The 16739-nt window shown below is 39.5% G+C and overlaps 1 protein-coding gene across 1 annotated transcript in view; it reads left to right on the forward strand.

Annotated features, from left to right (window-relative positions):
* Positions 1 to 10053: 10053 nt before the first annotated feature.
* Positions 10054 to 16739, forward strand: part of LOC101861859 (stromal cell-derived factor 2) — a 9518-nt gene continuing 2832 nt past the window's right edge. The window contains exons 1-5 of the mRNA XM_005111707.3: positions 10054 to 10205; positions 12619 to 12731; positions 13780 to 13862; positions 14723 to 14862; positions 16004 to 16085. Of these exons, the coding sequence (XP_005111764.1) occupies positions 10121 to 10205; positions 12619 to 12731; positions 13780 to 13862; positions 14723 to 14862; positions 16004 to 16085 (503 nt within the window). The 5' untranslated portion in view covers positions 10054 to 10120. The remainder of the gene's footprint in view (positions 10206 to 12618; positions 12732 to 13779; positions 13863 to 14722; positions 14863 to 16003; positions 16086 to 16739) is intronic.

Genomic DNA, 16739 nt, shown 5'->3' on the forward strand with positions numbered 1-16739 from the left:
AGAGAGAGAGAGAGAGAGAGAGAGAGAGAGAGAGAGCGATAGAGATAGATAGATAACTGCCTGTTGTAGCTAGTAAATCTAGACAGTTTGGTGAGGAAACACAAAAAAGAGCTCGATCTTCACCTCCATTGAGAGCGTGTTTGTTTTAGTAGATGTTTTACGGCGCTCGCAACTGCATCAGGTCATATGAATTGAGAGCATGACAATAAAATACTAGGTCTTGGTTCCGGAGACCTACAGACAAAAATAATAATATCTCTACGTTCCTTTTCCAGACTCTAACACAGAGGTGATGTAAACATAATTTTTTTGTTTGGTTGGCGAGAGCTCTGGCGTGGCTTGCTTCTTCTTTCCTATCAAACATTTATCTTCCTTATCTCTCCTCCTTCTTTTTTGTGTATGTTACTCTCTTGTAACACCTCTAATCTTCGGCACTTACACGGTCGCTTTTAAGCACAAGGGGTCTATCCCTAAAATGCTGTTTTGAGAAAATCGAAGGTAAAGTTTTTGCCTTTTGTTCAATTTCTGAAAAAAAAAACCACAAGGATATTTTTCTCTATATTACCAAACAAATATACACACCAATGAAACCAAACTAGTCCTACAGGTAGGGTAATGCCCACTTTTGGTGTAGGTCAAGATTTATGGAAACCCCTGAAATCTGGGTTAGCCCGCTGGTCCTTAAAAACGACCACAATGTGACCCCACTGCGTTGCAAGTGCCGTAAAACTCTTACCAAAAACAAAACTAACAAATTATATTGTACTCACCGTCAATATAAAGACACAACTTGGCAATGGTTCTTCGTCTCTGTCCCAGAAGTTGGTGCTTGTGTGCATCCACACTTCTCTCTGTGGGCCTAGGTCAGGACCCACCAATGTAAACGATCGCCAGATTAGAGCTCATCACATTCTATCCTCTACGAACACCACAACACCACACCGATAATGTTCTTCATTTAGAAGAGTCCAACACTTGTCCAAAAAATGAACAGTTTTGCTGTCGGTAGAATGTATGACACCTGAATGATTCAAGTTTTTCCAGAGTTGTAGCAAGAATAGATAAGCACTCACGACGGAGCCACTGGCAGAAAAATTATTACAAGAGACCTGTTTTAATCAAGAAGTGAAATAACTTTTAAAAAACAACAAACAAAAAAACAAAGACAAAACCAAACCAAACACAAAACCACCACCAACAAATGAGACGAGTCTGTGTTCTTCGGAAACCCATTCGGATTGTCTCTTCGCTGGGTCAGTTTTTGTGTCCTGTTTTATAACCCCCTACAGAATCGAATTATTTGCCCCATTTTTAACCCTATCTGACTGGAGTCATTTTGTACACCTTGGGTTGTATTCTTCACATTTTAGAATACTTCTAGTGCGAAGATATCTTTGAAACTTTCAGTACTTCTCAAAAAAATCATTTTCACAGATTGCTTTGCAAAGCGTATGGATCGGATTAATGAGTAAATTTCCTCTTCGGAAAGTGGTGGCACAGAGTTCCCCACGTCGTATGGATACGATAGTAAAACACGACGTACGGATAGAGTTACTATTTCGTCCAGACTTCAAGACTTTACATTATTATAATAGTAGGCCAATCTTGACAGATTCTTTTTGCTTCACAAACATTGTACACAGCTCGAGGCAACTACCAAGTTCTCACTGTGCTGAGTGCTGTAAGACAGTATACCATTCAGAAATGATACAAATCCACAACACAGAAATCCAGAGAAAGTAAGTTAAACTGAATAAAGCTATCTGGGCCAAGGCCCAAAATATCAAGATACACAATACATTCATTTCCTGAAGAGAGTTGAAGTTACCTCGCTGAATCCTTTAACACAAAAATCAATTCTGAATTATGCCATTTTCATACTATGTATTTGTATCTTGTGCCTATTAGTCCAACTAAATGTATATGTATTATGTGGAATCTAAGTTTTCTATTGTAACGCACCTATTCCAAGTTATGTAACATCGATGCACGCAACAAGAGAGGTTTCCATCGAAGGCCCATGTGTGCGTTGTAGGTAGGCTACACACACGGCCCACTACAAAGCCCACCTACCTATAAGCTGACTGTCCTGTCCATTTTATGTTCTCCTCGGTCTTGGCCCATTCAAAAGTATTTTTCAAAAACCCAACCCAAACCAAACAAGACCAAACCAAAACAAACTATTTGTCAGACAGCCTGCGAGAATTGGAAATGTGTCAGTGTCTGGACCCTTTTGATCTTTTGCTGTGATCTCATGAATATGCAATATAGTCATATATATATAGTTATATATATATATATATATATATATATATATATATATATATATATATATATATATATATATATAATATAAATATAGTCTCATAGCAGGGACTTTCGTGGGAGTTCTGCACTTTAAATTCTGAAATACCTCCTCTTGAACCCAAGTTACGCGGAAAGAAATTTACAATTGAAAATAATAATAAAATAAGCATGTACTAAGAAAAAATGGGTCCAGCGTTTCCACATGCATTATTTACAAAACTGTTTGTCTTTGACTTAGAAACGCACAGTTTTCACAGGGCGGGGCGTTTATGTTTGTTTTTGTAAGTGTTTTACGGCGCTCTCAACTACATAAGGTCATATGAGCGCGCGGGACACATGAAACATTTTTAGTTGGTAGGAAATTTTGAATTTTGCCCGGGTGGCGGCCGAAGCCTACTCTTATCGATCTTAGATCACCAAGGGATCTTTAACGTGCGCTCCGAGATTTTTCACCATTGTCCGAGAAGGCTAGATACAGATCTTTCCTACCAGAAGATCAGGGGTGTGGCTGAAAGACAGCCGTAAGGAGGAGCCAAGAGTAGCCGTAGAAAGGCTGCAGAAAGAGTCAGGAGCCCAGAGGAGGGGGCAAAGGAAGTGAAGGGTAGGGGATGAAAGTGGAGACGAAAGCAGACGACAGAACATTGCTAGAGAGCAGGAAAGGAGGTGAAAGGAGACAATTTCAAAGAAAAAAATTCTTCTGTCGCTACCCGGATTCGAACCCGGGACATTTGAATGAGATGCAAACACCTTAGCCTCTTGGCCACGAGAGCCCCCGTGTGACGTTTAACTTGCCGAGTTTTAGACTGCACTTATAAAACAGCACACACACACACACACACACACACACACACACACACACACACACACACACACACACACACGTACACGCACACACACACACGATTAGAATTAAATAATCACATGACACAGTTTACGAAACAGACAGAACTAATGAAATTCAACGTGAAAACGACAGAATGTGAAAACTTTCGATGGCAAAACAGTGGAAACAGAAGAAGAAAAAAAAGGAGGGGGGGGGGGGGGGGTCCGAAGTGCAGAGAAATTTATAGCTCGCTCCTCCTCTTCCGCAATCATGCGCACTGGTAACCAAAGAAGAGGGGAATAGAAATGCCGATGAGTGTCATTGGTTATTCTTAGCTTTGCGGCCAAAATGTAGTCGGAACCAAAACAACCAGCTGGGAAGTATTTGCGATGAAAAAGCTCATTTTTACTGGAATTAAGAAATCCCCACAAAAACGAACAACTGTATATGTTATAGAAATTAATACAAAATTACATTGATAAACCTTACATGACTTACTTAAGGAAATAGACATGAGATGTTGGGGAACCCCCTGGTATAAACACCTCAAACTCCACTTGGGATTACCAACTTAGATGTACATGTTTTCGCTTCATGTTTTGCTCAAAACTACGTTTGCCTGTACACATTTCCAATTCTCGCAAAGCGTATCACATCATTTAAAAAATAAACAACTTTTGCAAACGTTGACGAGAAGAACAATATATAGATTCACAGCGATCAATGTGTTGGTGAAAGCCCGGCATCCACCACTCTCTCTCTCTCTCTCTCTCTCTCTCTCTCTCTCTCTCTCTCTCTCTCTCTCTCTCTCTCTCTCTCTCTCTCTCTGTCTGTCTCTCTCTCTCTCACTCACTCTCTCTCTCTCTGTCTCGGTCTCTCTCTCTGTCTCTCTGTCTCTCTCTCACTCACTCTCTCTCTCTCTCTGTCTCTGTCTCTGTCTCTCTCTCTCTCTCTCTCTCTCTCTCTCTCTCTCTCTCTCTCTCTCTCTCTCTCTGCAATCACTACAGAGAAGCCTCAGTACCAGCTATACTTCTACATGTATTTCTTTCCTCCAAACTGCCTTAGGCCTACCTAGACTTACTCATTCTCACAGTCGACTCTGGCGAACTCGTCCTCATCTCTCGCCACATCAAATAATATACAAATTATACAAATAAAACACAAAGGGGGAAAAAACCCACCAACAACACAAAAACAACTTTAGTCCGGTCTAAATTTTGGACGAAGACTGCAGCATATAAAGTGTTTAAAGGACGAAATTTGTTCAAAAGAGCTATATTTTTATGTTTCTTTGCGAATATTGATCAATTGTATACCTGTTATTAAAAGCAATTATTTTTATAGAATCGAGCAATTTTTCTTCTTCTGCAAACTCAAATTACGAGCTTTGCCACCGGGGAAGCGATTTGTTCAAAGTGAGGGGCGTACCGAAGTGGGGCGTCGTTTAACGTCCATGATAGGCCTGCACTTTTGCCGTTTTATGTGACCTATAATTTAAAGGTATTGTCTGAACTTAAAACCGTCATTTATTTGGGTGCATGATTCGTTTATTTTTTAAATTTTTTTTCAAAGAAAGAAAATAAGCATTGTCATTTGAAATTAAGTGATAGATGGTTGGTTCTTGCCCTTTCATTACCTCACTATCAAGCCAAGCAGTCTTTGATTTAGCGTCTCATTCGCTGAGGAAAATCCACTTTCCAAAAATCGTCGATTACTTTCACAATAAATACCTGCTTGGATCGTTTACAATCTCATAAACACTGCTCTCCTAATCTCGATGAGCCGTTTGAAAGCAGTTTTAGGGGGGGTGGGGGGGGGTGGGGGGGTGAGGGGGGGGGTGAGGGGGGGGGGTGAGGGGGGGGGTGAACGGGGGGGTGAGGGGGGGTGAAGGGGGGGGGTGAAGGGGGGGGGGGTGAAGGGGGGGTTGTGTTGTTTTTCTTTTCTTTTTTTCTTTTAGGTCACACAGAAAATGCACTTTGTTGATCAAGCTTTACGGGAACAAAGCGGAGACGATTAACCGAAACTAATAATAATGTTGGCGTACAGCAGTAAACAGAGAAGAGAAGATGAACTGTCAACACAATTGTATCTTATTTCCAGCCTAATTCGCATTATTCTATATTGTTAGTAAATTGAATCAGATCTCCTATTATCATCAAATAGAATTTGATACATACCATACTATGATATCAGAAACAGGATAATAATGCATTTGGGGGAAAAAAGAGATTGTAGGTTATTTAAAGTGAAGAGAATTGACAGATCAGACAAAGAGCAACAATAGTATTGTTTACGCAGTAGCCAATGACCTTCTGAATCTATTTATAATCTCCTTGGTTGTAGAAAAGATTCTCATCTTTGGTGGTAACGCACTATTCCAATGTCTCTACTCGTGCTCCTCTACTGAAAATTGTCAGTTAGTTTAGTACGAGTTTTACGGCACTTGCAACACAATAAGGTCATATAAGTGCTGAAGATAAGAGGTGTTACAAGAGAGTAACAAACACAAAAAAGGAGGAGGAGAGAGAGGGACGATAGCTTTTTTAAAAATAGGTTATAGGAAAGAAGGAGCAAACTACACAAGAGCACCCGCCAACCACCCACTGAAAATTGTCAGGGGCTTCATCTTTCAAAGGCAGTATCATAATACACACGAGAGAGACAGACAGTGAGTAATAAAACAACTACAACATCTTCAATCTTTAGGTGTTGGAGAATTCTTAAGGCCCCTGTGTGTTTACGCCATTAATATTAACTGTTACTTAATTTTAAAATCCAAAATGCTAGATCTAGGCGAAACATTTATTTGATGTAACTTCCTTTATGTCTTTGATCCGTCGCTTATACCCTTTTGATGGGAAAGAAAGGGGGAAAAAAACAACAAAACAAACACCCAGAGCACCCGCAAACCACCCAATCTCTTACCTCACGTTTTGTTCCTTCATCAAAACTGAAAGACGCCATGTTTCTGGCCCCTTTAAACAAGGTTTGTGAAATGTCGTGGTGAAATCAGGGGCTTGTCAAAGAAATGATGAGGTCAAAGAAGTCGACATTTTTCTGCACGTTGGGCAATTTTTTCCCAATATTCTTCTTTGCTCAACGCCTTTTGTGTCTATTTAAAAACGCATTTTTGGGTGGATTTTACAGAAAAATGTTGATGAAAGGCACCCCCCCCCCAAAAAAAAAAAAAAAAAATCCCACTTGAATTTGCAGTTTTCAAGGACATATACGTTTTGGAAATCTTCAGACTTCGACTACCATTCTCTCGCCACCCCCGAGGGCGGTGCCACTGACTGTTGTGTCTTTAGGCCATTCCCAAAGGGGGACATTTCTCGTTTAAGCACAGTAGAATTGTAAACGGGCTGATTCATGTCACGCTCATAACTGTGCCTGGTTTACAACAGGGAACTGCTGCTTTTTCTTTTCTTATCCTTACTATTGTCATTTTCCTCTACTTCTTTTGTATGTTTGTCACTCTCTTGTAACCTGCTATTTCCGGGGTGCTTAGTGCTTTGATAGTTGAAGCAGACCTTGTGTTGTTGAAGCTAGAGAGGGGAGCAGTCTAAGTCTGATTCCCTGTAAAGACTTCTCTGTTGACACCAAGGAGATTAAAAGTAATGGAGGATGCTCTGTGGGCGGCACCGCACGCCTGATAGGAGCCCTCTCTCGCGACGGAACTGTGGTCTACCTGCGCTGCGCGAATCCCCGACTCACGCACTGAAATCTAGATAAGAAAGAAGGTTTTAATTTATTCCAAGGTCCTTGAGATTAGGCAAGTCAATTAGTTAAAATGCCTTGCATATGTGTTGTATTTAAGTGTAAGAACCGATATGATGCTGCAGTGGACCGAAGTTTTCACAGTTAAGTTGTTTTCCTTAATACAAATTTGAATGAAAGTGGGTTTTTTATGGCCCCAGCAACACAATTTAGATCTGCCAAGGCCAACCCAGGCTGAAAGGGATACAACACCCCAGCAGAAAGACCGAGATACTCAATTTTTTAAAAGTATTCTTATTCTTTTATATATATATATATATATATATATATATATATATATATATATATATATATATATATATATATATATATATATATATATATATATAATTATTATGTGTATATATATAGTTTTTATGTGTGTGTATGTATATACATATTATACATTTATATTGTTTTCCGTTGTGTGTGCAAATTAGATGCTACTGTTGTCTAAATGTAGATATCTGGAGGCTCCATTAGAATATGAAATCAATACTCAACAACAATAATGATGAATATTTTCTATGTTAAAGAAACACCAAACCATATCAGATGAGGGGAGAGGGTAGGGTGGGGTGGATAAGAGTTTGAGTCTTGTTAGATAGAACTATACTCGGTTTAATTCTATTGTTGTAGTCTTCACCTAAGATCCCACAATCAATAATTCCGGTTCACTTAAGATTCTGCTGTTAAAAACTAAACCAAACAAAGCAACAACAAATTTTACTACACAAGAGTCATCACTGAGATAAATTATCCCCCCCCCCCCCCCGGCGTGTAATAAGGGACTAAAAACGCTGCTCTCCATATCATACTTTACTGAACAACAAAAAAACAACAGAAAAGAAAACCTTCAAAGGTCATCCACGCTCATGCATGCGATCACACCTCCAAAGATGCTGTTATCTCTTTTTTTTAAACATTTGAAATCATTGTGCGCTTTACTTTGTGAAAACCAGGAAACAAAATTATTGTAATCAATAATATTATTATTTATAGACCAAGACACACTGTTAGCAATCAAATAAAGCTGGCATCGACCCTCTGTTGTGTTCGCTATTCCTTACACATAAAGTTAGTTATGGCACACGCCTAGAATCATGCAATCATAATATCTTAAATTCAGTTTTAAAGTATATTTTTGTCCATTTCTAATATTTAAATATTTTGGCATCTTGAAAGATTATCTTTATAATTTGGTATGTTTGATAATTTTATGTTACTTGGACAAGTTTTCTTCTTATTTTACACATCTTTCTGATTTTTAAACTAGATTATAACATAAAACTCTTTAAGAATTGAATAGTCCGTATCACACACAGAATCTTTTTTTTTGGTTCTCCCTGTCATTATCCGTCAGCTCGCCAGTTGATCACAATCTCTCTCTCTCTCTCTCTCTCTCTCTCTCTCTCTCTCTCTCTCTCTCTCTCTCTCTCTCTCTCTCTCTCTCTCTCTCTCTGTCTGTCTGTCTGTCTGTCTGTCTCACTCTCTCTTTCTCTCTCTCTCTCTCTCTCTCTCTCTCTCTCTCTCTCTCTCTTTTATTTAATTTTCCCCATTCTCCTTCGTCTCTTCCCAAGGCCCGCCCCTCCTCTTTCATCCCTGCTCCATCCCCTCTTCCTTGCGTGCATTCTCCGACCCCGCCCACCCCCACAACGTGGCCCAGCCCGATAAGATTCTATAAAAAGAAACGCCACAGTTCGAGATTTAGCCCACACTCGGCGGCCATATTTGATCCCCACCGCGGCGTACTGCTCGTGGCGCCGGGAAGAGAGAGAGGAGGCTCCATTAGTTCTAAACTCCTTGGTTGACACCCATCCCTTGGCGCTCATTTGACCTTATGCAGTTGCGAGTGCCGTAAAACCCTCTACTATAATAATAATAAATAATATTCTCTCGCCAATTTTACCTTTGACACCTGGCGACCCCCGCCTTTTTCACTCGCAAATACGTGTATCTCGCCTTATATTCAAGATATGGGTCCTTTTTTTTTCTCGCCAGAAGCAAGTTGACGAACGGGCAAGTTTTCACATGACACCAATAACCCCACAAGCCCTAAAACTGACGAGCGTCTTATTTCTCTGTATTGTGGCACATTTTTCCTTCAGATTTGTTTTTTGTATTTTCGTTGTCTAAAATATTCGAAAGGCAGACAGCGACCTGCGTGCTACGAAATATGCAAATGAGATAGATAGATAGATAGATAGATAGATAGATAGATAGATAGATAGATAGATAGATAGATAGATAGATAGATAGATAGATAGATAGATAGATAGATAGAGAGAGACACAGAGAGAGAGAGAGAGAGAGAGAGAGAGAGAGAGAGAGAGAGAGAGAGAGAGAGAGAGAGAAAACAAAAGCTAGCCAATGAATGCATTACAACAGCTGAGACCTGTCTTTAAATGGGGATACATGTACCGTATCTCTTTGCCGCGCTTGTGGCACCCGTCATGACATAATATGCATTAAGTAAATAAATAAATGAATAAATGAATAAATGAATTAATGAATGAACGAATGAATGAATGAATGAAATGACTGAATGAATGGATAAAAATATAAAATAAATAAATAAATAAATAAATGAATAAATAAATAAATGAATGAATGAATGAAAGAATGAATGAATGAATGAATGAAAGAACGTATAAATGAATGAATGAAAGAACGAAAGAATGAATGGGTGAATGAATGAACGAACGAATGAATGAATGAATGAATGAATGAATGAATGAATGAATGAATGAATGAATGAATAATCGCCTTTCTGTGACCTTTTCATAATATCCAAGGATTTTAAGGTCTGTACTACAGAAAAGTGAAACGAAAGTAATGGATTGTTACATAAGATTGAGAACGATACAAAAACAAATCACCTGGGAAGAATCTACTGTAATTTTAATGACTTTTCCATACATTGTTTTTCCTTCAGTGACATTCCTGTTTACTTTCTTATTTCAAATATTTACAATGATGGCGAGTTGTTATATAGTTCTGTTTGTGAAACAAGGCTTCTTATCTCGATCCCAGTACACCTATAATTACCACTCAGTATTTAATCATTACTACAGAAAAAAGCACTTTTCAGCAAAAGAGGCATATTACGAAGTACGAAGATAACGAAGATAGTCGAAGAAGCGGCTCTTCTTTAGTGTAAGTTTACGAGTAGTACATCCTACAAACCTTACGTGGAGACAGTACAGACAGTCCCTCAACCAGTAACCAGCAAGGATGGCGATCGCCGGTCAAGACGTTTTGACGCATTCTTTTCTATTGTTTTTGATATATTCTTTTATCGACTCAGCTACGCCTGCAAGTAAGACTACACACTGTTTAGATTAATAGTTGACTTAAGATTCGTGTGTTTTTCGCTGCCCCTGTGTAATCATAAAAAGCTCCTTGTTTAGGTAGGCTACCGGTACGAGAAAGTAAAAACTTGAATTTGAAGAAAGCCTTCGGTTCGTTTGAATCACAGTCACGCCTACTACTAAAAACAACTTTGTGATTCATAGATAAACAGTGTAAAATGAATGTTACAATTTAGACTTTTAGCTTGATAGAAAACCTGAGCAATTATTTACTTTCTCGCTTTTAATTCAGGCTGCGCCCAGTGGTGGTGGGGTGGGTGGACCAACATTTGGTGGGGCTTGCCTTCTTAGGTTGCTTCCAGTTCTTTACCACCAAATAGCAAGCAATAAGAATTAAACAGTGATGATTTTTCTATACTCACGGTGAGCCACGGCAGTTTGAGAACCACTCAAACGAGAAGAGTTGCCTTTGTTTTCCATCTCTTTTTTCTTAGTTAAATTCTTGTTGATGGTGGGAATGAAGCCGATTCACCTCCAAATTTCCTCTAATTAGATTAGTTTTCATGTGATGAAAAAGTATCCTTACTAAGTAACGTGCGACCTGATTTATAACTGTTAAATCTCAGCAGCACAAACACAAACATGTACACACAGCACTTACTTCAATGATAATACTTCTATGAGCTGGATTAGGCCATGTTAGTCGAGAAAGTTGAACGCACCCAACAAAAAAGAACCATGTCGTAAACTGTCACCCCATTGTCAGGGTTAGGAGAGCGTGAGTCCTCGGTACAGTGTTATTTATTCCCAGTCTTCTACCTTTTTACAAGAACAAGAGTTTCATTAAAGACGGGCTGTGGGAAAAGGGCTCATCTTTGCTGAGCCCTAAAGACATTTGATTGGCTGCTGGGTTACTATAGTAGTATAGTATAGTATAGTTGTAAGGGATGACAACAGTGATTAGATATAAGCGAGCAAGCCGCCAAGTTAATCACTCTGTGTTCATTGCGTGCTGTTTTGCATACGGTTTCAACTGATTTCATTATATGGAGGAACTTTCATTTACTTTGGGATAGAGTTGGGGGTGGTGGGTGGGGAGGGGGTAGGGGCTCAAGCCCGTGAGCCCTTCACTACCCTCCGCCACTGGCTGCATCTAGATCTAAGATCTAGAAGAATCTAGATTAGAACTAATCTAGAATCTAGACGAAACACTGAAACTCTATGCATCCCCGACTGGATATTCAAAACTTTGCGCTGGAGTTTAGAAACGTAAGCCTCGACAATTTCATCATTTATAGGTAGTAATATACTGGCTTTAGGCCTTTTGTACTGATTTTGATGGATTTAGTATATTATTTAATAATATTCTCATGATTATAATAGAGTTCAGAGTGGTGGCTCGTTACAGAAGACCTCCCCTGCAATTAAACGCGAGAAAGTAAACAATAAGGCTAAGGCTACAAAAAGCTGAATATAGCCTCTATAGCCTACACTTACCGTCGAGAGACAGTTATTAGAATTAGATATTTAGATCTAGTTATAGAACGGGAGGTTATAGATCATGTGTGTCTGTTCAGAGTAGAGGTAATTGAGAAACGAAGTGTATACAGAGACCCGGTAAGGTATGAACAAAGTCACGAAGTATACAGACCCGGTAGAGTGTGTGTGAGAGAGAGAGAGGAGAGAGAGAGAGAGAGAGAGAGAGGGGGGGGGCAGGCATAAAAAGAGGGGAAAGAGACAGAAATAGAAAGGGTGACTGCTCGATTGAAATTATGACATTGTTCTTTTCTTCAAATTGTCTTTAAATATTGATTCCTCCAACTCCAAGATGGAGGAAAAACTATTGTTTATCGAAAGACATCCACAATCTTCATTTAGATCTAGGCTAGGCCTCGAATCTAGATCTATGATTGTCCTATGATTGTCCGTCAAGATCACGACCTAGGCCATATTATATATATAGATCTCGAATAACCTTAGTCTACCCTGAGCCAAGAAGGCGTTGAAAGTTTCTGAAATCACAAAAGATTTTCCCTACCGGGTCTGTATACTTCTACTTCGTGACTTTGTTCCCTGTTACCAGGTCTGTATACACTCTCATTGAGAAAATGTCCATCAAACTTTTTGAGCTGGTGAGTTCCAAAGCTTGATTTCTTGGAAAATGCAAATTTGTTTTTTTTTGTGTGTGCGTTTGGTCAACATTTTTCAGTAAAATCTACACAGACATACATGGCATCTGTTTTGAAATGATAAAAGATGTTTGAGCTAAAAAAAAATTATTAAAAATTTTCAGATTGTACAGAAAGAAGTTGGTTTCTTCAATTTCATTATTTTGACGAAAGCCTGATTCCACTACAATGTCAGACATATATATATATATGTTCACGTGACTTTGATTTCTTTGCCTGATGTCTCCACCAGATTTTGACTATGACTTTGTGACATGTGGATCAGCTCTAAAAATAAAGAACTCTGCTCACAATGTGCGGCTACACTCGCATGATGTCAAATATGGCTCTGGCAGTGGACAACAGGTGAGTACAGAATTCCCTCGAATATCGGATCACGATCCAGTTCCAGAACTTCCCACGATAGGTTAAAAATCCAGGAAGTAGAAAGGATGTATTGTATATTTTATATATTACATATTTTGTAACCGTCCACGCACTCTTGAAAACCTCTCCCATGTTCTTAAAAAAAACACTTTCTACGCTTTCTGTATGAGAGACATTATATTATGGTATATTTGAAAAAATCAAACATTTGAAATAGATAAACAGTTGTTTATATAAGTTCTCTGATTGATCACGTCATATGCTCCAATAGCACTTCCATGGTTTTCTTATTTTCAGCCAGAAAAATCTTTGTTGTACTGAGTTTATGGATTTGAACCACTTGATGGCGAGGGAATACTGTTTTAGTAGTCGAGTGAAACTGGCTATTAATATATTATCTAATATAATGTCTCCTCCTCCTCCTCTTCGTCGTCGTCGTCCTCCTCCTCCTCCTCCTCTTCCTCCTCCTCCTCCTCTTCGTCGTCGTCGTCCTCCTCCTCCTCCTCCTCAATCACAGCACACTTGAAGTCTAAGACTTTTGTATCATACACTGGGCAGTCCTGTTTTCTTCCGTAATTTATTTTCTATGCAAATAAAATGTTTTCCCTTGTGGCGTCGGTGGCTTAGTGTGACCAGTTAGACTACCAGACTTGTAATCGTGAGGTTGTCGGTGGCCTAGTGGTTAGACTACTGGACTCGTAATCCTGAGGTTGCTGGTTCGGGGGATCGAGCCGTGGGCCCAACATTGTGTCCTTGGGAAAGACACTTTACACAAATTTTCCTCACTTCACCCAGGTGGGAATGGGTACCCGGCCATAGACAGTGAAAGATCTTGTCCGTATGTTAGTGTTTTAGCGCCTATAAATGGCCGTTTGCACTGTATGCTTCTCAGGAAGTTGAGGTTGTTTCAGAATGCTCTCAGGTCTGCTGGGGTAATAGTATATCTATTGTGAAGCGCATAAAGCTTGCTGTTGAGCGGGGATTTGCACTATACAAATGCTATCTATTAATCTATTTTTGTTTTCAGTCTGTCACGGGTGTGGACTCGTCTGATGACCACAACAGTTACTGGCAGGTGCGGGCCAAGACTGGTGCTACTTGTTCCCGGGGGTAAGTTTTACTGTTTTGTAAGTGTCATTGTTTTTACAGAGAAATAGGAGAAAATGGTTGACTTTTGGTAAGAAATAAAGATACATTTGTCTATATATTGTCATTGTTGTTAGGGCTAGGGAAGCAGGGAACAAAATGCTTGACTTCTCCTAAGAAACAAAGATAGTCTATATTTATTAATATTTATGTTATTGTTGTTATAGTAATAGTAATGGGACAAATGGTTGACTTCAATTTTAACCCTTTCCGTACGCCCTGGGGTCATTTTGTGCCCCCAGGGTTGTATTCTTCACATTTTAGAATACTTCTAGTACAAAGATCTTTTTGAAACTTTCAGTATTTCTCAAAAAATCATTTTGACAGACTTCTATGTAAAGTGTATGGATCGGGTTAACGAGTAAATTTCCTGTTTGGAAAGTGATGGCACAGAGTTCCCCACGTCGTATGGATATGATAGTAAAACACGACATACAGATAGGGTTAAGAGAGGTACAAAGATCAGGCCTGTAAGAGGGAAATGATGATGTCACTCTCCCTGTGTCACCTGTCACCGCGACCGTCTATGTCCATTGGTGCCCCGCTCCTTTCCTCAACAGGCCACCATCTTTTACAGTCTCTGCTTGGCTGTACTGTTTCACAAAGACGTAGACCGTTGTCGCATTTTATATTTTCAGTTTCCTGTACGGTAACTGAATTTGTTCTTTGATTAATAATGATAATAATAATTAATAAATGGCATTTATGCTGCGCATTTCAATTTTCTAAAAACTACATAAATATTATATTTAATAAATTAATGGACTTGCCTTCTGCACGGAGGTATGGATACAATATAAAACCTGGTGTTGTCTCTCGTGCAGGTCGCCGGTCAAGTGCGGCCAGTCGGTCCGACTAACCCACGTGGCCACCAAGAGGAACCTGCACAGCCACCACTTCCAGTCCCCGCTCTCTCACAACTTGGAGGTCAGCGCTTTTGGCGAGGCCGGGGAAGGGGATGAAGGTGAGGACTCACACTTTAAAAAAACCCAAAACCCTCTGGCCTTCTGCTGGCTCGCTGATAGAAACAATTAGGAAAAGACAATGTAATTTTTAACCATGAGAAGAGTCACGGAAATTATGGATGTACAGAAAAGTGGGAAGACATGGGGTGAGATCAAGCGACTCGCCTAGGATAAGGGAAAGTGTTTGTTTGAGGCTTATATCCTTATCCTGGGTGAAAAGGGCAAATTTGGAAACTTTGGATGGTTTGTTTATCCTTTTAGTCTTATGGCCTTCTGTGATCAAGCGGGTGGATGAAAGGTGCCTCTGTTACTGTTAGATCTTACCACTTTTCTTGTGTACCTTCTGCTGTTTCTGTCTGTCTATCGTACTTTTTCCCAGCACTAAGTTACTGTTATTGTGTTGCTGTGTTTCTCTTCACTCCAGCAAACAGACTCATGTACATAAACATAGAAGACTAGTTACATCGGAAATCCTTCAAATAGTGGAAATATTGTGCAGTATACATTGATAAACATGCTAGATCCTCTGAATATTTTGAATATCGTTAATTATCATGAGTGGGTGGTTGACGGGTGCTCTGGTGTGATTTGTTCCTTCTTTCCTGTCAAACATCTATCAATCTGATTTCTCCTTCTTTTTTGTGTTTGTTTGATCGCTTGTAACACCTCTAATATTTGGCACTTATACGACGTAATTTTGTTGCAAGTGTTGTCAAATGCTTACTGAATCAAAAATAAAGCAACAAATATTATCTTGAGATATACTGATAAGCCTGCTAAGTTGTGAAAGGTAATCGCATTCATAATTAAAAGATTTGTATATTTGATATAATATTAAATATGATTTTATTTTTATCATGTCTATAAAAAAAACAACAACAAAAAAAACCCCAACCTGTGGGTGGTTGGCGGGTGCTCTGGTGTGGTCTGCTCCTTTTTTCCTATCAAACATTTATCTCCCCTCCTTCTATTTTGTGTTAGTTACTCTCTTGTAACACCTCTAATCTTCGGCGCTTATATGACCTTATTGTATTGCAAGTGCCGTAAAGCTCTTACCACCCCCCCCCCCCCAAAAAAACCCCCAACCCAACAACCCAACCTGTGATCAAAACATAATATTTCCTGTGTGTATATCTCCAGGAGACAACTGGGTGATCGTGTGCAGCTCCAAGTACTGGAGCCGGAACGACAGAGTGCGCATCAAGCACGTCACCACCGAGTAGTGAGTCGCACTCTTTCACTTTTTTTTCTTCTTCTATTCTCACTATTTCTCACGTTTTTAACCCTATCCATACGCCCTGGGGTCATTTTGTATCCCCGGGGTTGTATTCTTCACATTTGAGAATACTTTTCGTACGAAGATCTCTTTGAAACTTTCAGTATTTCTCAAAAAATCATTTTGACAGACTGCTATGCAAAGCGTACAGAGCGGATTAACGAGTCAATTTCTTCTTTGGAATGTGGTGTCACAGAGTTCCCCACGTCGTATGGACACGATAGTAAAACACGACGTACGGATAGGGTTAATGAAAGTTTTATTTTGGTAATGTTTTCTTACTAATTTTCTTTTCTAGCAAAACATTTTCTGTAATGTTTTCTCCCTAGTTCTCTTTTCTAGCAAAACGATGTCCGTAATGTATTCTTCTTATTTCTTCTTTCCAACAAAGCATTCTCGGTTATGTATTCTCATGAATTCTCTTTTCTACCAAAAGGGGCTCTCATGGCCTAGAGGTTAAGGTGTTGGCCTCTCATTCAAAGGTCCCGGGTTCGAATCCGGGTAGCGACCGAAAAATTTCTTCTCTAAAATTGTCTCCTTTCACCTCCTTTCCTGCTCTCTAGCAATGTTCTGTCGTCTGCTTTCATTTCCACGTTCTGC

Source organism: Aplysia californica, unplaced genomic scaffold (assembly GCF_000002075.1).
Source record: "Aplysia californica isolate F4 #8 unplaced genomic scaffold, AplCal3.0 scaffold01106, whole genome shotgun sequence".
Lineage (NCBI taxonomy): Eukaryota > Metazoa > Mollusca > Gastropoda > Aplysiida > Aplysiidae > Aplysia > Aplysia californica.